The sequence below is a fragment of the Lutra lutra genome, chromosome 2 (assembly GCF_902655055.1).
Source record: "Lutra lutra chromosome 2, mLutLut1.2, whole genome shotgun sequence".
Classification (NCBI taxonomy): Eukaryota; Metazoa; Chordata; class Mammalia; order Carnivora; family Mustelidae; genus Lutra; species Lutra lutra.
Genome location: NC_062279.1, coordinates 174,171,952 through 174,196,305, shown reverse-complemented (window position 1 = coordinate 174,196,305; position 24,354 = coordinate 174,171,952). Strand labels below are relative to the sequence as shown.

At 40.4% G+C, this 24,354-nt stretch overlaps 1 protein-coding gene across 4 annotated transcripts in view; it reads right to left on the bottom strand.

Annotated features, from left to right (window-relative positions):
• The window catches only part of KLHL5 (kelch like family member 5), a 101,543-nt gene extending 79,238 nt beyond the window's left edge, over positions 1-22,305 (bottom strand). For 2 of the 4 annotated variants that reach the window (XM_047719118.1, XM_047719117.1), the window contains exons 1-3: positions 22,042-22,194; positions 1,713-2,187; positions 495-593 (exon numbers count right to left, since the gene is read on the bottom strand). In XM_047719118.1, coding sequence (XP_047575074.1) covers positions 495-593; positions 1,713-2,092 — 479 coding nt within the window. In that variant the 5' untranslated portion in view covers positions 2,093-2,187; positions 22,042-22,194. Of the gene's footprint in view, positions 1-494; positions 594-1,712; positions 2,188-22,041 lie in introns of all 4 variants that reach the window. The other 2 variants (XM_047719119.1, XM_047719120.1) reach the window with 2 other exon arrangements.
• Between the last annotated feature and the right edge of the window lie 2,049 nt (positions 22,306-24,354).

Sequence of the window (24,354 nt, the reverse complement as noted above, 5' to 3'; positions counted from 1 at the left end):
TTAACTTGATTTCAATAATCATTAGCTATGCATATTACCTTTGCCATAGGAAGTAAATTATAGCAACCAATGTGTGTATAACATTTCCAACTTTATAATTGTATATAGATTTTATACTCACATATGTCTGATCTCTCCAAGTAGTAGATACATGTTAAGATTTTTATAACTTAGGATGATAAATGAATGTTTTTTTTTTCTGATTTTGTTATAATAGTCTTGATATATTGCATTGATTTTCAAATGGGAAGATGATTACTTTTTGGATTTCCATAAAAATGATAAACCCTGACCCTTTTACTGTATAAATTATTATTTTCTATGGCAACAAGTCTCCAAAGAAAATACAAAGTAATGAAACATATAAAATATTAAACATATTTTATGTTTACTCAACTGATCTCCATATTAAAATTATTTGTGGTTCTTATTCACTTAATGCCAAGTCACAAACTAATTTAAAATATTTAAAATTAAATACACTAGTTAGTTACCTATGTAAAGATATGCCCCTCTCTCCGTTATACAAATGATTATAGACGACTGGTCTATATTTATTATTATTCCAACACCATAGTTCAGAATTCCATGTTCTGAAGGTTAGAAAAGGAGAAGGCAATAAATATCCCCAAGGAAGAGATACTTGAATCTATGAACTCATTTTGTCTTCATCTCTTATGATGCCTATAATTAAGAACCGACATACAAATTACAAGTGTTATCAAAACCTGCCAAGAAATTTTTTAAAAAGAACCCAGTCATCAAATTGGACAAACAATAGCCTTTAAATATTGAGAAATATCTTTGTGTGAAGATGAACCAGAAAGATGATTTTCATGCTGTGACTTGTTACATAATATGCTATAGTAGTTTAAACTGATTGAGAAGAAAATTCATTTCAAAGATAAAGCCGGGTTCCAAGGGGGAAGATGGATAAAGTCATTGAGAAATCAACCAATTTTTTCTTTATGTTCTCTCCTCAAACTCACTCTCCCTTCTTCTCTCCCTGCTTTCAGCAGCTGACCACATCTAGCCCCTCTGTGTTCCCAGATATTCTGAAGGAATGTCCTTCACTTCCCTAAATAGCACAATTTTCAGTGAAGTGAAGGTAACAGGAATGAGAAGCTGTCATCTCAGAAAGAGACATGCTACTGTATTTCCTGTGTTAGTCTGGAGGGCTGCAACATACTGGACAAAGAGAGATAACCGTAAGAAAAAATACTATTTTAAGTACAGTGGTGTTAAAAAAAAAAAAAATGAGTGACAACTACAACGTGCATCTCCTTGTAAAACCTTTCATTTTCATTAAAATTAAAAAATGACTCCATAATCTGTGGCAAAGTAAAATGTCATCTCTTCTATAGTTTTGCTATGACTCCAGAAGGTAAATGAATGAAGCAAACTGCACAATGATGCATAAAATTGCTACTATATATTATTTTCGAGGCAGAGCCACATCTATATATGGAACACAAGATATTTCAGAATGATTGCAACTTGCTGTCTTCATAATTTTATAGAATTAAAATTAATATTAGAACATTTTAGTAAAACCCTAGCAAAAGTACCATATATGCATACCTAGATGTTATATGTGGGTATGTATGTAGAGGTCTACATATATATACACACACATACATATATACTGAATTATTAACACTATAGAGCATATGCCCCCACACCCCATTTCTATCAGTAAGAAAATAATCAACCTGCACGAACTGGAATCAGATTCATTTTCTTCTTCACTAGTGCCATCATCCACTTCTGGTCTATCCAGCCAATGGGCACCGCCACAATCTTCTGCTGTGAACTCAAACGCAGGGACTTCAGAGGTGGATGCCATTGGCCAAGAAGGTGAATTCTGAAAATCCAGTTGGCTGGACCTTCGGTAACCAATTGAAGCCAAAGGCAACTGGAGGCTACATGGATCTAAAAACTTTCTCCCACCGTTTGCGCCAGTCTGTCCTCGATTCCAAAATTCTCCCTGCTGGCTGTCAACTGTAGAATGAGATGATGCTTGATGGCTAAACCACCTCCATCTGATTTTCAAAATCTGCTTCACATCAAACTCTTTACGAGAACCAGACATCCTCAGAGAAACCAAGTGATCGTCTAGGCAACGGGCAGAAAGCACTGCACCCGGATTTTGTGCATCCGACCAAGACAAGAGAAGTCTATGCCCTCCTGTACACAACAAATAGATCGAAAGGCAATAAATCACGTTCACATATATATCTGCATTAACTTTTATACTAAGAGAGCAGATGATAAAGAACAAAGGAGAATGAATAGCGATGCAACACAGTGGAACATTCCGTTCAATCAGAGCAAACTCTCATCCACCTATCCTGAAGCAGCTCAACCACTTTCCCCCCTCTCTTTTCCCATACTGACCATTAGCTCTCACAAACACTGACAGCATTCATTAAAGTCCTTTCAAATGCAGAACACCACCCTCTTTTCTTAAACCACAAATGACAGAAACAGAAAGCACTATCCCCTGGCAATATCTCAGTCTGGGGCTGCTTAGTGGATTAACTCTTCCATTGCTGAAACCAGGAATTTATTCCAGAACATTTTCCTTTGTACATAAAAATCACTGGGAAACGAAAATGTTTCTGGTTTCAGACTAAATTCCCAGAGGAGATATCACAAAATCATTTTTTTTTTTAAAGCATCTTTTTGTCAGATGAGTTACAGTGACTTTCGAGCTGTGCTCTGTAGAGGCAGGAGGAGGGGGAGGGAGACAAAGGTGGGGCTCCTGTTCGTTGCTCTCCGCTTCTATCTTCTTCCTTCAGGAAAGGAATGTATTTAATTAATACAGTAAGATCTGGGGTAAGATTTCATTTGGGCAAAGATTAGAAAGAAAAAGTCTGAAAACTACAAAGGATCAAAATATGACAGTACTTACTCTTTTCTCAAAGAAATAACTTGAAGCCAGTATTGCTCTATAGTTAGGACTGAGCTGCTTTGATTTAGTATAATTTCTGAATTTGTATGACACGGTTTAGAAAGAGGAAAGTGTGGCTCAAGAAAGCTACCAAGGACTGGGACGGGATTATTTCTTGGGTGTACAAGTATTTTCATGGTGCCCTCTATTGTTAGCAAAACAAAACAAAGGTCTGAACATAGTTACAGTTAAGGCAAACTGATAAAGCGAGTTAAAAAAAATCAATCAAAATTTAAAATACTGAGTAGTCACTGTGAGCCAGACACCCAGGTAGGCCTCGAGGGGGACACAGTCACGTAACATCTCGGTTCCTACCTTCAAAAAGAACTGAATCGCGTTACTGAAACAAAAAGTATTTGGTAATTTAAGTAGAAAACACATTATAAAGCTGCAATATTAATATACTGTGATCTACAAATACCGAATTGAAGTTTTCAGGGTGTTCAATGTCTAATGCTGTTTTGCTTTAAAGACAGTGCCTATTCATCAACGGACCAAAAGAAGGCTACTTTGGAGGCTTATAAAAATATTGGGAAGCATAGATCTTAAGTTCACACAGCTCTTCAGAAGAATAAAAATAACTCAGAGAAAAAAGAAAAAGAGGCATGAAAAACCATCTACAATCTTGTGGCCAATATCGTAGAACAAACCATAAATACCGTAAGAAAGAGGAAACAGATATGGGGATGGTGTGGGGTGGTATGTACTAGTTTCATTAGAAAGAAGGTCTCTGGGAATAGTAAGCTGTACAGAAAGAATGAGGATATTTTATAAAGGAAAAAAGATATTAATAAAAGCATGAAGTGAGCATATTGACAAAGAAAGTTGTGTGGGGAGGGGGATAACAGTCTGATTAGCCAGCCAGACATACCTAATTAATTTTAAGGAGTAATAAGACATAAACTGGAATGAATATGATAAGATAAAATGCCTTGGGCATAAAGCAAAGGTGTAAAGACTCACAGGCAATATTAAGTGGACCGTTGAACAGGGCAATGTTTTAGAAAATTAATTTGGCAGCGGTCTGCAGGAGCCATTCAAGAGGAAAATGACATTCTCCCTGTCTGCTCACCTCTGTCACACTCCTTCCTATCAACAGTTCCAACTCCACTCTATCCAACTTTGTTTCTATTTTCCAACAAGGACCTGCCGCTTCATCAGTTGGGATAGAGTCTACATTATGTTATTCCAGCTTTTATATGCTATTTGTGTCCCAAGGTCTCTGGGTTTAAGATCTTACTGATCCTTCAAGGTCAGCATAGGTACCTCTGCCCGCAGAGAGGCGCTTCCCATTCCTCTAGCCTTGTGATTCTCAATAGGGGTAGAGCCTCTGCTCCTGCCCCCCAAAATGGCTTCTGGAAGTCACGAGGGGGTGGGGGGAGGAATGAACTTGTAGTTGCTGGATGACCAGAGAGTGCCACAGGCATTGAGTGGGTGGAGCCCAGAAATGACAAATGTCTTACAGTGCATGGTAAGGACCCACTTCATGGAGAGATATCCCTGTGGTAATTCATTAGGATCTTGTCATCATCGTCATTCAATTTTACATAAAGGATTCTTTCACCAGTGTTTGGAAATTCATCTGTGTTGTTGTCTGTAGCAGTTGACAGTTGGTTTTTATGGCTATATGGTATTCCACTATATAAATACACAACCATCAAAGTATATTCTTTTGCTCACTTCAGTTGTTTCTTGTTTTAGAATTTTGCAAGTAATGCTTCTGAGAACGCTCTTGTCTGTATTATCGGATGCACATGTATATGCATTCTTATTGTGTACGTATGTATATATGTGTATATATGTATATACATATATGTATATATGAAACAAAACTGCTAGATTATAAGGTATGCATATATTCAACTTCGGCTGTTCTCACTGATTTATACTCCTACAACCGTATGAGAATTCCAGGTACTCCACACGCAGCCAATACCAGTACTATCAGTCTTTAATTTTAGTCTCGCTGATACAGGTGCACAGTGGAATCCCATTTGATTTTTTACTTTACATTTCTCTGGTTATTAACATTGTTGGGTAACTTTTCATGTTTACTGGGCATCTGGATATCTTGGTGAAAGGGTCTTTGCTTAGTTTTCTTCATTTTTTTTTCTATTAAGTTATCTACATCTTTTTGATTTGTTGGAGCCCTTTTTATTTCTAATAGGAGTCCTCTATTAATACAATTTTAATGTAAACCACCCTTTTCCCATTGTATTGAGGTATTGTTTTTGGTATTAAGTAGCATCTCATATATTCAGAGATCAATTCTGGGATACCAATTCTATTTGTCTACTGTTCTACTATTTGTCTTTTTAAGCCAATAGTACAGTATTTTAATTATAATCTATCATAAGATGTTTAATATTTGTTTAAGCAGGTTCCTATCTCCATATATATCCTTTTTTAACAGCTGGAGCACCTGGGGGTTCAGTCAGTTAAGCTTCTGACTTGATTTCAGCTTAGGTCTTGATCTCAGGGTTCTCGGATTGAGCCCCATGTCAGCTCTGTGCTCAGCAGGGAGTCTGCTTGGGATTTTCTCTTTCCATCTCCCTCTGCCCCTCCCCACCTAAAATAAATAAGTAAATCTTAAAAAAAAATAAATACTTTTTAAAGTTAATTTTAGATATTAACCCTTGTATACACTTTAAAGTAGTATTACCCAATCCTCTCCTCAACAAAAAGCCCCGACCCTATTGAGATTCTAATTGGAATTGCCTTAAATCTACATATGAATTGAAATGATTGGCATTTTATGATATTAAGGCTTCACATCTAAGCATATATGTTGTTTAGTTTGTTCAGCTCTCATGCTCACCAATAAAATTTTAAAATCTTTTGACTATAGGTTCGGTGCTTTTCTTACTAAATTTTTTTTATCAAGTTCTATTCCTTTCTTTTTTTTTGTCACTGTAGTAAATAAAGTAATTTTTTTCTAGTTTCATTTCCCCATGGTTATTTCTATTATAATGAAAGCATTGAGTACATTTATCTTGTATCCAGTCATTTTATTATACTTCCTCATTAGTTACAGTTTTTGCATTGGTACTCATTTCTCATTATATTAAGTTACAGGTACCTTTGAGACGCCTAAGTGGAGGTGTCAGATAGCTGGGATAAATGTTCCTGGAACTCAGATCCAAGCTCCAAAAAACTCTAACAGAAGTCTAATGGTGGAGAAGCTGCCAAAGGAGACTGGAAAGAAATAACCAATGAAGTAGAGGAAAATCCTCAAGGTCTGGTGTCAGGCAAGTCAAAGGATAAAGGTGTTTCATGGCTGAAGGCATGGCCACAATGTCAAATAAGAGGGTGACTACCACCTACAAGGAAAAATGTCCACGGGAATTGTCAACATAAAGATTTTGCCAAATGAGATAGGAGCTGTTTCAGTAAAAGGGTGGGGACAAACCCAGCCTGAGGTGGGTTTAAGAGTTAATGGAGTATGAGAGGAGTAAGGAAGGACATGATCAGAACTTGTTCAGAAAATCTGAACAGAGAGGCTGGATGGGATTATAGATGGAAGAGGTGAGGGATCAAGGCAATGGATTTGCTTACTATTTGTTGATTTTTTAAAAAATATGGAACACACCAGAATGATGAGAATGATCCAGCTGGAAGATGAGATTGATGACTACAGGGAAGCATTGAAGCAAAAAACAGTGAAGACTTTGATAAAAGGGAAGGAATGGCACCTGGGTGCAGTGGATGGCTTTGATAGTCATAGGAGGAGGGATGCTTCTTCTGTTCTAAGATTTACAACTTTCTAAATGCATTGATTATTTAAAAGGAAAGGCATACATTAAGCAGTCTATTCCAGATGAAAATCAAATCAGCCCTCTAAAAGGAGTCATGAAATAATAAAGATCAGAGGAGAAACTAAAGAACTAAGAAATAAAATGACAGAATTAATAAAGATCCAGCTCTTGAAAAATTTGCCAGTGTATTCTCTTACCTTCTAGTAAATACAATCAAAGGAAAAATAAATTAGAACTTAGAGGATAAAATAACAGTTATAATAAAATAGAATATTTAAATAAAATAATTAAAAAATAAAAGACTGGGGCGCCTGGGTGGCTCGGTGGGTTAAGCCTCTGCCTTCGGCTCAGGTCATGATCCTAGGGTCCCAGGATCAAGCCCTGCCTCGGGCTCTCTGCTCAGCAGGGAGCCTGCTTCCTCTCTCTCTGCCTGCCTCTCTTCCTACTTGTGATCTCTGTCTGTCAAATAAATAAATAAAATCTTAAAAAACAATAATAAATAAATAAATAAATAAATAAATAAATAAATAAAAGACTAATACGGCTACAAAAATTTTAGATGTCAAATTGAGTAAGGGAAAATGCTGACAAATGGAGAGAATTTAGGCAAGTGAAGTTGGAAAATAGTCTTTTCAAAGACAGAATTTTCTCAAAATCGCTTACAGCTAGACCTCTGTTTAATAGTTTTGCCTAAGGTTAAGCTTGTCTAAGCATGGGTACTTTGGTGAAAATTCTTCATTCTGACCAAAAAGTTGAAAAATTATCTATTGATACAGTAGTCTGTTATAGCCCCCATGTTAGAAAGAGCTTTACAAAAATTATTTCCCAGCTTTAACTCAATTCTTGGGCCATGCTTTCTTTATGAAAAATATGTAGTAAGCTTAAGAATTAATGCTTTCATGAAATTTAGCGTTTTTTAAAAGATTTTATTTATTTATGAGGGAGAGAGCGTACATGGGGAGGAGCAGAGGGATAAGGATAAGCAGACCCATACCGAGCACAGAGCCCATCGCACAGCTTGATCCCAGGACCCTGAGATCATGATCTGAGCAGAAATCCAGAGTCAGTTCCTTAACTGACTGAGCTACCCAGGCGCCCCTCAGCATATATTTAAATAACATTTTTTCTTGTCTCATCTACCTTTGCCAAACAATATAAAATTGTTTTGCTCAAAAATTAAGCCAGTTCTGATGAGAAGTACTCCTTACAGTAATTATTTTTATAAGATCAGGACATATTAAAAGTCATTACATTGTTAAATTGTTAAAATGATATACACAGACTATTCCATATAAATTAGATCCCTCCCTGTTCCCTATCCCCCCAACTCTTGAAATTCTTTCATAGCACTTACCATCGCCTAGCATACCAGATGTTTATTCCCTTATTTACAGTCTTTATCCTTACTACAAAGTAAGCTTCGGCAGAACTTTTGTTAATCACTGTTGCCTTAGTACTTAGCATGGTACCTGGCAGACAGTAGGTGATCAATAAATATTTCTCTAATGAATGAATATATCCAACAATTATAAGAGCAATAATAAAAAACAGACACTGTGAAATTGTAATACAATCTAATTTTTAAAATATTAGGAAACATTTACTTCTGGTAACAAACCCTTTTCAGTATTTTTTCAACTTAAGAGAAAAACCACAATATGTTACTCTAAGAATTTTCTTTTTCTTTTTTTTTTTTAAAGATTTTACTTATTTATTAGAGAGATGGAGAGAGAGCACAAGTAGGCAGAGCAGCAGGCAGAGGGAGAGGGAGAAGCAGTCTCCCCACTGATCGGGGAGCCCTATGCAGGGCTCAATCCCAGGACCCCGGAACCATGACCCAAGCTGTAGGCAGATGCCCAACCGACTGAGCCACCCAAGTGCCCCAGAATTTCCTTTTTCTATTTCGTTCTTTAGGCATGAAATTTTTGTCACTTTGAAATCTAATGACTAAACAGCAGATGTCTTTTCAGACTGACCAACATTAGCTTCAAACTGATTATCCAATTATATTCTGTTCCTCTCTTCTATTTTAATAAGTGGGGTTTACTTAAATCTGAGATACAGCTCAAAAACTATTTAAAATAGGAAAGCTCCAATTCTGAATACATTTTTCAAAATGTACTTAAGGAGTTCACATGCAATTTCTGCTGCAAATCTGCTGAAATATTCGTTTGTAAATTTACAAGATGACTCTGCTCATTATTGTAACAGCAACAGTGAAATGTCATGAAGACAGACTGCAGACAAGCTCACTTCAACAGTGTGACTCTGGAAGGTACAGCTTCACTCAACAATAAAAATCAAGGCTACTGAGGAACAGGGTTATATGGGTAATCATTATTTTACAAACCTCTCTTCACATAGCGCTTTTAAGATAACAGTATTTGTTTCATGGAGTAATCATTTCTAATGACTCTATTCCTGTAGTTTCAAGTGTGTAATACAGATCACATAAAACACTTCAAGAATTAAGTTTTTCCTTGACTATAAGAAGGAGTTACGACACATGATTTCAAAGAATCCTTTAAAGTGTGATGTTCCAGGATACTCTCAAAACTTAGTCAAAACAAGTCTTTTACCAGAATTTGGCTTAAAACACTAGGAAATTAATATAATTCCAGTAACACTTAAATTCCAGTAACATTTAAAAATGATGGCAGAAAATAGTTATTTACATGGATTAGAAAAGATGGAAAATTTGAACTTTCATTTCAGAAATATTATCGGATAGCCTGTACCTCTTCTCCAACTCCATAAAAAGCACATGTTATAAACGTAAAACAAAAAATCCTGTTTATGTAAATTTAACACATCTTTGTGCTATATGCAGGAAGAACTTAAAGGTGAGAAAACAGACAATAAAACTGTTTAGGGCAGGGACCACTATATCCCTAAGAATTCGTATTAGGCACGGCATTCAAATATTTACCACATTTAAATCAAAGGATAAATGAATAAATGAACAACACAGATCTTGATTTGAAAGATCTTAAAATCTAACAGAGGGGTTTTGAATGAATCCCTTGATGAATTATCGAGGAGGAAGTAGGTCCTTTATCTGGGAGAGGATGAGGCTCTTATGTCAATTTAGAGGTATATTTCAAAAAAATCTGGCATTTACTCTTGACAAATAAAATATATATCTACATATTTTTTAAAAAATTGGCAACAGTGAAGAATGGATTTGTGAAAGAAGAGACCATTAGAAGGGAAGCCAGTTAGAAAGCTCTTCAAGGTGGGCACCTGGGTAGCTCAGTTGGTTAAGCAACTGCCTTTCGCTCAGGTCATGATCCCAGGGTCCTGGGATTAAGTCCCATATGGGGCTCACGGCTCATCGGGGAGCCTGCTTCCCCCTCTCCTTCTGCCTCTCCCCACACACACTTGTGCTTTCTTTCTGTCTAATAAATAAATAAAATCTTTTAAAAAAACTCTTCAAGGTAAGAGGTATAGTTTAACCTTAGTTACAGGCAACGAGATCTGAAAGGGAGATGAGCATTAAAGATACAATAGAGACAGAACTTATAGAATGTTTGTGGCAAATGGACATGAAGCAGTCAAAGATGACAGCATTTTCAAACCTGGGTGATTGGAAGAATGGTAACATCAACATAAAGAAGGAAGTAAGAAGGTTACAGTTGCACGAGGGTTGAGTATAGCTCTAAATAAATTTCATTTTAATTACGTATCTAACAACTAAATAGAGGAATAAGGGACTGGTGTCTTACCTACCTCATAGTTAAATATCAATCTATTTAAGAAATCAGAAATTTAGATGGACTCTGGACTCTTAACACTCATTATCTTTCCATTCTTTCCACTAGTTACAACACATGGCATCAACATTTCTTCTGTAATAATAATAATAAAAATACCTTAGAATAGAATCTGAAATACAAAATAAGGATTCTAGCGCAATGTTACATCTTTCACTTTGTTAAAAATAATTGGGAAACACCTCTGATTCAATCCATAAGTGAAAATTAAAAATAAATACTGAATTTAAATTCAGTTGTAACATACGAAGATTTAGCTTTGTAAACTACATGATGGATTAAAAGCTCAGTTGAGAACTCTGACATACACTGAAAATTGAAGTTGTTTCAGGGTAAAAGCTATCTAATATAGGAATTTTATTTCTTTGTGTACCCCCAAAAGCACTGTGACATATACTTATATAAGATCAAGGTGAAAAAAAAAAAATAGGTGAGGTAAATTTTAACCTCTAAACTCAATCACGTCTCCTTACCACATGATCAGACATCATCCCAAACTACTTCCTCAGATTTACTCAATAATCTCATTGAAATTATTTATTTAATGTCTGCCTTCTTCCCTAGACTGGAAAGTCTATGAAGGTGATAGAAAGAACCATGGCTTTTGAGATACTTACAGTACAGGAACTGACATTTAAACTGCAATTTAAAAATTGCAATACAGCATGGTAAAGATATACAGAATATAGAGATTTATATTCTATCTAGCTCTATATACAGAGGATGGAAAGTCAAAGCATATATTTCCAGTCTAGCCAGACCTCTTAGAAAGCTCCTTGCCAGATGAAACCTCATAGTTGGTCCATTAAATGGAAAAGTCAGTAATTGTAAAAATTATAGTCCTATATCCTTAAAGATTTTAACTGAAACACGTACATATACATTCATTCACAAATCTTTTCATACAGGGCTAATGACATACATTTTATGTGGGCCCCCTCCTGAGTTGGGGTCCTCTTTCTTGTAGAAGCTAGGCCCACCATGACCCAACATCCATGATTTCCATTTACAGTTTCTATTAATGGAGAGAGAACTTAAAGGGACTTCAAACATAATATGACTACGGAAACTATTAGATCACTGGTCTGTCCACCATGACATAAAAAGCTTGTGCCAGAATGTAGATTAATGCACCTCTTTCAAGGACAAAGTGTTACCATGAAAATAAAAAGTCCCCTGAACAAAACAGTGTGCTTCGTGATGTCGCTAATTTACATTTCAGTGTGAGCTCACTTCCTTGAGAACGATTAATAGCTGGCCCAGGAACTTGCACTGCTTTGGACTTTGATGATCTCCAACACACACCCACCCCTAACCCTGCCCCCATCCAGTCCTTCACAGTTGTCCAGCCTTCCTCAAATTCATTAAGAACTCTTTTATACTGAGATGTCCTGGAGCATTCAACTTAATTTTCACAGAATGACTTTTCTTCATACTCATTAATTAACATGTTTACAAATGCTTCATAATTTTTAGAAGAAGGCCAACTGTTAAAAACGGGTTTGTAGGGGTGCCTGGGTGGCTCAGTGGGTGAAAGCCTCTGCCTTTGGCTCAGGTCATGATCCCAGGGTCCTGGGATCGAGCCCCGCATCAGGCTCTCTGCTCAGCATGGAGCCTGCTTCCCCTTCTCTCTCTGCCTGCCTCTCTGCCTACTTGTGATCTCGGTCTGTCAAATAAATAAATAAAATCTTAAAAAAAAAAAAACTATCAAAAAAAAAAACGGGTTTGTAAATAAACACAACCAATTTTCGGTGAGTACCCAAATCATTAGGTAAACAGAGAGTTGTGCCCCAGCATTAGGCACCCTATTTAGCTGTGAGCATTTAGTTGGCCCTGGGGATCAGTAAGGACAATTTACAGAGAGAAGAGAGAGCACGAGGTTACAGCTATGAATCAGTTCAGAGGAAGCCAGTTGAGGGTGCTTCTGCTGTTATTTTCCCACATTATTACTTATTAATGGTAGCCTAAGTGATAGAGCAGAAAGCTGGAGTCAGTACTAAGCCACTCACCAGCTAGCTGTATAATTCGGGCAAATCACTTCTTGGGTCTTCAGTTTTCTTTTCGGTTAAATGGGATTAAGTAAATAGCACAGGCAACTATTGAGGATTTGGATTTCTAATAGCAGCTATTATTTCCTAAGTGCATAAATGTGCATGAGAATACATGAAGTCTCTATACTGAATGGGTCTTTTGTCGTCTCACACACTCTGGCAAACAGGGGTCATTCCTTTCCCCCCTTCGATATGAGGACACTGAAGTCAAGTGAGGTTACAGATATCGGCTGAGTAGCAGAGTTCAGTGTGAAGCCAGGATTGACTCTAAAGGCCACACACTTTCAAGTATAACACATGGCTTCATGCTTATAAAATATTCTCATTTGGAACTCATAACTACCATGTGAGAAGGTAGAGTACACATTTATCCCCACTGTCCGAAATGGAAAGCAGATTCCCAATATGGCTGACTTGTTCAAGGTTACATATCAAGGAAGAGTAGGGCAGACTTAAATTCTTTACGAAAAAGATCTGACCAAAATAAAAGCAAATAAGGCACAAAGAGAGAGAGAGAGAGAGAGAGAACAGTCCTTAACGAAAACATCACTCCTAATTTAGCAAAATACTAAGTTCATCATAATTGCCATTAAATGCTAAAGTGGTCTTTATTTCTGAAGTACAAGAGCCTCCCGGATTTCTCCCCACTTGACTCCTTCCCAATTTCTATCACTAATTCTTATAGGGCAAAGTGCAGATCCACAGTAATATGTATCGAAAGTATCTTTTCATTCCTCAACTGCTTATTGGTACTAATATCTGGTAGTAAAGCAAGCAACATTTAAAAAATATAAGTTAAACTAATATTATATGGCCTTCTTATCCCTGAACTCATCTGTAACAGTTATCACAGTTGATACTATGAAGACTACAGCGTAATTATAACAAAAGGTTTACTTTTTTAAAAAGCCCTTTCACTTGATGGTAGGTTAAAAAAAAAAAAAAAAGATTTTCTTGCCATCCACTCTTAGATTTTGAGAATTTTGGTATATATTTGCTGTGGCATGAGGATGAAGACTGTCATGCCATCGAGATAATGGCAAACCACACAGCCCTACTGATCCTTTACGGCTGGCATGTGCTGTGACACCCAAATGTCTTATGTGCCATAAAAAGTAATAATCTGGATAACCATCGGTTTGTCTTTTACTGACCTGAACCAAACCCAGTATTTCTATCTTCTGTGTTGCTTTATGGTGATGGAGGGAAATACAGGAATCAGTCAGTACTCTCTAGACACAAATATAATCAAGGAAAATTAGCTGGGTTCTCTGTATACATAATGAGCCAATCACAGATCAAGTTGAGTCTGCTGCAGAACCAATCAGATTTTATATGTTGTGTATTATCTGGAACAGCAAAATTTGGGTAAGGGTAGTCAAGGGCAATGTAAGCAATAGAGAAAAATGTGAAGCACTGTTTCTCATCTTCCTGTAATTAGAAACAGTTAATCAATACAAATGTTACACCAGTTAACCATGATAAAGAAATTCCCTGGCTTGCCCTACAGCTAGACATTAAAAAAAAAAAAAAAAAAAAGCCACCAATTCATTCTATAATTCGACTCCAGCACAAAGCAAAATGAGTTATGTCAGTGAGTCAAATGGCCATCAGTGGACCAGTGGAGGCTAAATTTATTTCTCAGTGTTAATTCAGTATTGTTATAAGGCAGGTCAGAGCAGGCCTCCCAAATCCCCCATCCCTGCGGAGGAGGGATGTGAGAAATTTAGGATGAATGGGTCAGGCCCCTCCAAAGCACCATGCCGAATCTGTCCAGTGATTCTAAACTCCTGTGGAGCAGGAGCATTGGGTGTTCCTTCTTTCTGCTTATCATAAAAATATCTCCCCAAAGAAAGGCAAATATTAAGTAAAAGTGAACCCACCAGGGACACCTGGGTGGCTCAGTTGGTTTAGCCACTGCCTTCAGCTCGGGTCGTGATCCCAGGGTTCTGGGATCGAGTCCCACATCGGGCTCCTTGATGGGTGGGGAGCCTGCTTCTCTCTCTGCCTCTGCCTGCCGCTCTGCCTGCATCTCTGCCTGCTTGAGCTCTCTCTCTCTGACAAATAAATAAATAAATAAAATCTTTAAAGAAAAAAAAAAAAGGTGAACCAACCAGCCTCAGTCTAAATCTCTCCTTCACTCTGCATACTATAGCCAAAGGAAAGTCCTGAAGTCCAACTCATGACCATATTACTTTTACTTAAAGCTTTTGTTTTCAATCACCGACAAGCTCAATAAAAGCCGAGATCTGTGGGATGGAAACCAGTGTTTCTAACAATCTAGGGTTCTTGCTACCTTTCTGGCCTTGCTTTCCTCTCAACTTCTCTTCCTATGTCACATTTTTTTTTTCTTACATAAAAAGAGTTAAAACACACCACATCAAAGGAAGCAAATGAATATTACTGAATACTTCCCAAATGAAAAGGGCTATGGAAGATACTATGGATAATATGAGTGTGAGTGGAGTTAAATCTCATTCCCTTCTGCATTTAACCTTCAGTTAACTCTCTTAGCCCTGCTCCCTGGTGATCTGATAGAAGTAGGTAGGCCAACTATGTTACCAGGCAACATTGCTTATAGTAAAAATGATTAGTAAATTTGCACCTGGACTCAGAGGAACTATAAATAAACTACAAATACCTCATAGGAAGCCACAGCTTTGTCTTCCTTGAGTGTGACAGCTCTCGTGATTGTCATATCCCTTATGGGGCCCCTGGAAGCTAAGTCGATGGAGCTGTATGGTATATGGTCTCCTGGGAGACATGAGATTTTTTTTTAAACCAAGAGAGCTCCTGCATCTACCTTGTGTGAGCTTTCTCTCCTTCAGCCGAGCTCTCCCTCGGAGCAAGGACTCCCAGATGGCTTTAGGAACTGCTTCCCCGGACTGCTGTGAGGATCCCAACCACTGAGGAGAAACATCTGATGCTGCCTTCCTGGCAAGCTGTGGTTCCTGCCTGCTACCCTTCTAAGTAAACAAGCCTATGGTAGTTTTCTGTTGAGCTGAACCTAGAAAGACCCGTCCATTTGCGTAGCAAGAAGAGTAAAAGAATGCCTTAAAACGGCGTTCCAGATGTTCTACAATCTGTACCCAAACTCCTCCCTCTCTGTCTGCTCTTTTAGATTAATGTATATCCCTGACAAATCAAATACACAGCCTTTACTCACTCTCTCTGTTATTATTCCTTTTCTGGGGAGCCTGTGTTTCGGGGAACATATACTATCTCCCTTTAGTCCATTCCTTCAGCTATCTGCTGAGATGAAGCTATCGGTATTCACAACCAGAGAGAAAGGAAATACTGGGTAGGTAAAAAATGCAAGGGAACTTTGCTAAGAGAAGCTAAGTGTACACACTTACAGAAAAAGAATGGAAATTTACTGAGAATAAAAAATAGGTTGAAGTTGGTGGAGAGATATGGCAATAGCATGCTGAAGTGTAAAATGTCCAGATAGAGTTATCAAGACCAATTGTAGAAAGAGCAGAGCAAGGCAGTATATCGAATGCTCCCTTTTTTCCCCCGCATTATTAGCCATGGGGAGAAACCCAGATGGGCATCAAAAGCAGGTGACGTGTAAGAGTTAGATGATTCAGTAATCCTTGGGAGAGGGAGAAGAGATGGAGGAAAGGATTACAAAGGAGATAGGGTTTAACAGCAGTTCAGGTAAGGGACAGTGTTGGTACAAGTGCCCCAACTCTACCTTCTTACCCCATTATCCTCATCAGCCTGCCCAGTAGAATTTGCAAGCTCATGTTAATTGTGTCATAGAACTTCCATTGGCATCACAGCTTTCTTTAATCCCAAACTATCAGAACCGCCTCCTTTATTACAAAGTTGCCAAATACCCTAACTTTTTATACGTTAGGGTCAACTCCATGATTTCCGAACTCTGCCTGTGGTTAACTTAAGATCTAATCAAGATGTGGCACTTAGGGGCGCCTGGGTGGCTCAGTGGGTTAAGCCGCTGCCTTCGGCTCAGGTCATGATCTCAGGGTCCTGGGATCGAGTTCCGCATCGGGCTCTCTGCTCAGCAGGGAGCCTGCTTCCCTCTCTCTCTCTCTCTCTCTCTCTCTCTCTGCCTGCCTCTCTGTCTACTTGTGATGTCTCTCTGTCAAATAAATAAATAAAGTCTTTAAAAAAAAAAAAAAGATGTGGCACTTAGACAAAAACATCAGTTCTTCTGGACTTGCTAAAGGCTCTAGTAGGTTTTGATTTTTGGTTTTTTTTTTTTAAGATTTTATTTATTTATTTGACAGAGATCACAAGTAGGCAGAGAGGCAGGCGGGGGCGGGGGGGAAGCAGGCTCCCTGCTGAGCAGAGAGCCCAATGCGGGGCTCGATCCCAGGACCCTGAGATCATGACCTGAGCTGAAGTCAGAGGCTTAACCCACTAAGCCACCCAGGTGCCCCTCTAGTAGGTTTTCTTGAAGTGTGTGAATTCTTAGGTTAAAACACCCATTTGAAAGCAAAATAAAGAAAATCAGTCAACAGAGAAAAAGAGGAATGAAGTATACTCGCAGAGAGACACTAGCAAGGTATCATAGAGATATAGAGAAGGAAAGCAGCTCCAGTTTTTTTTTGAAGATTTTATTTATTTATTAGAGAGAAAGTGAGAGACAGCACAGGGGGAGGGGGGAGGGGGAGACAGAGGGGATGGGGCAGAGGGAGAAGCAGACTCCCCCTTGAGCAGAGCCCAGTCTGGCTTCACCCCAGGACCCTGGGATCATGACCTGAGCTGAAGGCAGCCCCTTAACCAACTGAGCCAACGAGGTGCCCCTCCAGCTCCCAACTTTCTGTTACTGATGTCAGTTGGCTCTGAGACTGAGCTGTATTCCCTGCTCTTGGACTCTGTGACATAAAGCTGTATCTTTCTTTTAACACAACACTCTTTTTGGTTAAGCTAGTTTAATTTGTCACCAAAAAGTCCCTAACCCAGAAACAGAGATTGGGGCGAAGTGTATACATAATCCGGTTTTATCATATTGAAAGATTCTGTTAATGTCGTTTTAAAGAGAAAGAGAGAGAGAACTCAATTATAGTTATTTTATTTGGGGCTGTTAATTTCCCATTCATCTTTTTACTCTCACAGGATCTAACATAGTGCCTTATACACACCACATTTAACACATTTAAATGTTTATAGAATGAAAAAATAAATGTTTATTGAAGGAGCCTATAATTAGAAAAGAATGAAATCTATTTGGTCAAAATAGTTTGCCTAATTATGGAGTCTTTGAAAGCATTTCATTTCTAATTAATAAAAAATATTCTTTGCAATTCTCATTAGCATGATTCTATGATTAAACACACATACATACACACAAAAAATGCTGTATTCTGTGCTCTAAATACTAAAAGCATAATTTGGATTTCATTTATTCAGATTTTGTTAACTCATGGGACTGTAAAGCCTGCTAAGTGTGGTCATTAAGACTACCAGCAGACTCTTACAGTTCTCCTCCTTCTGCGTACAGGATAGAACTGCATTTCTCAACCTCCTCGAAGTTGGATGTAGCCATGATTTCTTTGGCCATTAAAATGGCAGTGGAGGGCGCCTGGGTGGCTCAGTGGGTTAAGCTGCTGCCTTCAGCTCGGGTCATGATCTCAAGGTCCTGGGATCGAGTCCCACATCGGGGTCTCTGCTCAGCAGGGAGCCTGCTTCCCCCCCTCTCTCTACCTGCCTCTCTGCCTACTTGTGATCTCTCTCTGTCAAATAAATAAATAGAATCTTTAAAAAAATAAAAAAAATTTTTAAAAATGGCAGTGAAGTTACACATGTCCCTTCCACGTAGAAGCCTTTAAGAGCCAAGGTGCAATTCATCACCTCCTGCCACCCCTCTGCCCTAACAATTGTGGAAGCCTTTGTTGAGACCGAACCTCTGCTAAACTGGGGCTCCGAATGACCACCTGGAACCGAGTTCTCATGTTGACGCTAACTGCACACGTCCTGTAACTAAGAAACAAACCTTTTTCTAAACCACTGAGATGTGAAGGTCTTCTGTTACAATAGACTAATTACCCTACCTGGCATATTCAGCAAACACTTCTCTCATACATGGAGTAAAAACAAGGACTAGCTCTGGCCTTTAATTTGCCTTCAGAATAGTAACATTCTGTATAGCACTGCAACATTTATAGAAATGCTTTCTTATAGCAGTGCACCTCATCTTCCAGACTCTCAAAAGCCAAACACAGCAACTGAACGGAGTCAGATCCATTTTTGGACCAATCCCTCCTTTTCTCAATTCCCACTACCTGCTATCTGAAACTCAGGGACCAAATATATTTGGAGGAGGCGCTATTCCTTCCTTGCCTTTCAAACCCTTGCAATCTGAACTCAGGAGTGAAAAAAAATTTAGACATTAAAGGATCCTTGATCATTATTTTATTGGTTCCCTTAAAGCTGTTTTGCTACTACAATACCTCTTAGACCCTCAATGTCTGTTGAATGAGCTGTGTGCTGTCATCATTCTAATTTTACAAACAAGGAAAAAGATTTAGGGAGGTTCATAAACTTGCTGGGAACCTTACACATTAGCGGCACAATCCCAGATTTTCGGGTTTCAAATCCCTTGCTCTCTCCATTTCCACTATGTACCATGCTTTCTAAGGTCTCTCACAGCTACAGAATTCCAGGATTTGATACTAAATTAATAATATCAATAGTGTTGTGATTTTTTTTAAAAAACCATGCTAATCACATATTTACATCCAAGAATAATTAAGGTCATTCTTTAAGTCATTCTACTTGGCTGAACATAGTCTAATTCAGAATCCTGAGTGCCCGGAAGCACAGAACATGAAGAAATCTTAGAGATCACTTGGTCCTTGAGGAATATTGCAGAACAATGAAGAACTAGGAAAGAATTCAGGGGGAAGGTAGCCTTTTCTTTTGACATACAGTCTACTTAAAATTCTGACTTTTAGATTATCTTCACTTTGGTTCTTACCGCATCAGCTAACCTAAAACTCTTTGCTCTCCCAATTTTTATCAAACCTCAGTTTAAGAAATACTTGTGAAGGATTGCCTGTCCATCCATTTCTATAGGTTCAGTGGTTCTCAACAGTCAAATAAATTTGGAAAAGGTCACTGAATATAGCCTCCTTTAAAAGAGTCATCTTTCACATTAGTCAAGAAATTGAGTAAAAAAACTACTGAAATTGGTCTAACCCAGCTATTTCAAAGTTATATGAGTTCAGACTCTTATTTCAAGAAATAAACTATTGATTGTCACTTCTTAGAACAGTTTGGGAAATACTGTTCTAGTTATTTCTGAAATGTTATGACTGGATCAAGTTAAGCCTTCAGGGAACTTATCTCTAGAGTTTTATTCCTGCCCTACATTGATGAACACTGTCTAAAATTCTTTATTTTCTGTAGGGATTTTTTTTTTTTTAAGATTTTATTTATTTATTTGACAGAGAGAGATCACAAGAAGGCAGAGAGACAGGCAGAGAGAGAGAGGGAGAAGCAGGCTCCCTGCTGAGCAGAAAGCCCGACGCGGGGCTCGATCCCAGGACCCTGAGATCATGACCTGAGCTGAAGGCAGAGGCTTAACCCACTGAGCCACCCAGGCGCCCCGGGATTTTTTTTTTTTAAGATTTTATTTATTTGACACTGAGAGCAAGAGAGTGAGAGAGCAAGCACAAGCAGGGGGAATGGGAGAGGGAGAAGCAGGCTCCCTGCACAGCAGAGAGCCCCAAGTGGGGGCTAGATCCTGGGATGCTGGGATCATGACCTGAGGGAAAGGCAGATGCTTCACCTACTGAACCACCCAGGCACCCCTGTAGGGATTTTTTTTTTTTAAGATTTTATTGATTTGACAGTCAGATGACAAGTAGGCAGAGAGTCAGGCAGAGAGAGAGGAGGAAGCAGGCTCCCTGCTGAGCAGAGCCCGATGGGGGGCTCCATCCCAGGACCCTGGGATCATGACCCGAGCCGAAGGTAGAGGCTTTAACCCACCCACTTTAACCCACCCAGGCGCCCCTGTAGGGATTTTTTTTAAAAGATGTTGCCAACTGCATCATACAATCTAATCTCCCTTTTTATTAGGGCCCATTAGAGAATACTCTTCTCAGAGAGTATTCTTCTCAGGCCTCATCACCAGAAAATGCCCTCCTTAGGCAGAACTGGTTTGTTTTTATATTTTAAGCAAAAACACACTGAAACATACTTTATCCCCTTCCCCCCTTTTTCCTGCTGCTGTGAAGCCCAGAGCCAAAACTGTGACTCACTTTTAGTACAGGATCTTACAGTATGCACTTGGGGTTATCTTATCCCTTTACTTTATTTCCTTTTTTCCTGTTCTGCCTCAATTTTATCATTCAGTTTTGTTTGATCCCTTCATACCATATGGACAGTAAATGGCTTCAAATCAGTTTTGGAACTCTATGCTGTATGCATTAGTCCTATCTTCTTACTAGTTTCATATTCATTTTTCCCTACCTGCCCCATTACCCAAAAATATCAGTGTATTCACTTTTCTGTAAAAGTATAATTATGATACCAATAGAACATACACATTCACAATATAACCAAATCCGTAGATGCTTAAAACCAGAAAATTAGACATTATTGTTCTTTTAATGGTCTAATAACCAAAACAACTTGTTAAATCTGTGTTCTGAACGGAAGGAGAATTACCATTTATTGTGTACTACTAACTGCCAGGCACTTAATATACAACAGTTCCACTTTTTGAAGGATGAAGCAAGGGCATTTGCATATACACAATTTCTGAAAGGATGAATTGGAAACTGGTAATATTGGGGGGGGGAGGAAGATGAAGAAACTGGTATTATTAGTCGGCTGGGGGAGCAGGGGTAGACCGGGGGAGACTCTGTATATATTTCCCTTTTATAACTTTTGCATTTTGTTAATGTATCAACTATTCCAAAATATTTGTAAAAATCAAATGGGACGATAGTAAAGATGGCAGTTATGCTTTACTCTGCCACCACAAACTTTTTTCATCAGTTTTGGATCCCTGAATACACACTGAAATGCCCCACGGAGTTTCAAGCAGGCACGCCAGTTTTTATGTAAATAAAGTCCCTTTCTGATTCTCCACTCTTTTGGATGAGGCAATTACTTAAAATAAAAACTGAAGTTGTGATAGCCTGAGGATAACAATGAAAAAAAAAAAAATCCGAAATGGTTTCCAGTTGGTTTTATTAGTGGAAGAGTGCGGGGAGGAAGCAACGCAGTGCACGCCTCAGCCGACCGGCCGCACCACCGCGTCCAGAACTTTGCCCAAGTCCGAGCGCGGCCCACACGCCGCTCCGGACCCCCGGCGCGCGGCGGGGAGCCGGGCCCGGGTTCGAGCCCCGGGCGCGGCTGGGGCAGGTTCCCGCCCGGCCCACCCCTCCACTCGGATGCGCCCCGGAGGGTCCCGCGGGACCCCGGCCATCGAGGCCCCGCGGGAGGGTCGCGTGGGGGCGGGGAGTGGGCCTCGTCGCGCGGCCGACTTGCCGCGGCCCCCTCCCCGACGCCGAACAGGAAGGCGCACTTACCGCGTCGGGCTCCGGAGGCGGCCGGGGGTCACGGCGGGTAGGGGCGGCCAGGCGTGAGGCGAGGGGCAGGCGGGGGGCGAGGGGCAGGCGGGGGGCGGGGGCCAGCGGGCCGGGGGCAGGGATGCTCGGCCCCACGGGCGCCCCCAACCCCTCCCCGGCAGCCTCACCCCGCACGCCGGCCGGCCGGGAGCCGGCCACTCCCCCTCCGTCAGGCTGCACCAGGCCGAGGGGCCACGAACCCGTCGGGCAGCCCCGGAGGGGGCGGGCGAGCTGGCGGGGTCGGGCCGGCTCGCCGGTCAGTCTCGGAGCGGCGCGAGCGGCTGCCTGCCCCGCCCCCTCCCGTCAGGCCCCGCCCCCTCCGCTCCGGGCCGCGTGTCCCGGGAGACCGCCGCCACCGCCGCCGCCGCGGCCGCTCGCTGGGCGCTTTCTCTCCACCCCCAAAGCGCGGCGCGCGCGGACGGCCTGGGCCGGGGAGGGAGTGGGAGGGAGGAGGGGAGGGGAGGACAGAAGATGGGAAGGAAGGGCGAGGCGCGGGCTGCGGCTGGGGGAGCTCCTGGGGGAGGGGAGCTCCGGGGGAGAGGGGGTGGTAGACGACAGGCTGGGCGGGGCTCCGGGGCAGGAGGCGGGGCGCGGCGGACCTGCCAAAAATTCCGGTTGTTCCCGCCCCTTGCAGCGGGGATGAGGGGAATTCCTGGGGCTGGAAGTTTAGGAGGAGGCCCCTCTTCAGGGCAGGAAGACAGCGGGCCTGTCGATTTTGATTCCTTAGAGAACCGCGGCCTAGAGCTTTGAGGCTTTGAGGGAACTCACCAAGAGTTGCCTTTCTTCTCCAACTCCTACAACTCTTCCCCTTCAACAGGATGGTAATTATTGTGTACCAGGTAGTGGGTTTGTGCCAAAGCAGTTATGATCCTCAACTCTGGGACCATAATCCTTGTTTTCCAGTGGTGGGATAATAGGGACGCAAGAGAAGTAGGTTCTCTTCATTCCAATCGCCAACGTATATTAAGCAACAACTGTGTGCTAGGTGCTGAGAAAACCGAGAATTTACTCAGCGTCTATATACCAAACACATATTTAAAGGGCTTTACATATAATAAGTCTTGGGCGAAACAGCTAAGGTCTCTGCCCTGTCCCCCCCCCCCCCCCACCGTGGAGCTCATGGTGGAAAAAGGAGGGAAGGAGTTTCCTTAGTTTGTCTCAGTGATGTGTAAAAGAAATGTCTACCTGCTTTAGGTTCTCAGAGTAATGCCTGTGTTCATTATTGGCAGATTCCGTGTTTGCTACTTTGAGCTAGCGGTATGCTGTCCTTGAGGATGGAATGTGGTCATTCTCCCCCACAAAATGAAGGAGAATTTGCTTAGATCTTCAGTATGTCTCCACAATAAAAGTCCAGCGCAAGCAAGTGGTCCAGAAACGGATGGATCAAATCATTAACAGAACAACTTGGGCCAATTATGGTACCTGCCTGGGCTGGGTGGGAGATCTCTTCAGGGATCTATTTTGTAACCTCGGGCTGGAGGAAGTGGTTAACAAAAGGCAACATATAAAACAATGAAGCATTGACAGGGACTGCCAGCTCAAAGGGAAGCGGATGGGGCTACTTAGAACTGTTACAATCAGGAAAAGACACATCACAGAATCTACCACCAAGGGCTCAGGTCACAAAACACAGGATATATTTTTTAGAGAGCTCAGTGGTTGTAACTTCCACCCCACCCAACCCCAACCCCTTTGCCACCACACCTCCATGCACAAACAAAAATTACTTCAGTGCCATGGTTTTTAAATACGAAGACAGTTGTGTAAACCCTTGCCCTGAATTTTTGGGATTTGGTTCTGTTTTTCTGCCCTTATTTGATTTTTTCCAGTGTTAACGTTTGTGCACAGTAACAGCAAATGACATTCTGCTCATAGTTATTTTGTCCCCCCTCTCATTTGTTGTTCAGTTTTGGAATTTTAATTCAGCCTTTCTCTTTGGGCTTTATACTAAGAAAGATTAGAAAAACATTACATTCAGTTCAGATTACAGTCACAGTAAAAAAAATGAATCCTAATTTAAGACAGGAATTCCTATAAACCCTTTCCTTTTTTTTTTCACGTCAAATATATGGTTAGTTTGTCTCAAAATCTCTTCTCTTCCACTTACTCATCTGTATTTTCAGCTTATTTGCTCTACCACCCCTATAAAAGCAAATGGAATAAAACATTCTCCATGACCTGGGGACCTCAGCACCCACCTTGCTCTTTCTCAGGTTGTTCCTCACACTGACTCCTGCCAACATTCCAAGCACTTACCAGTGAAGCTTTTGCTGC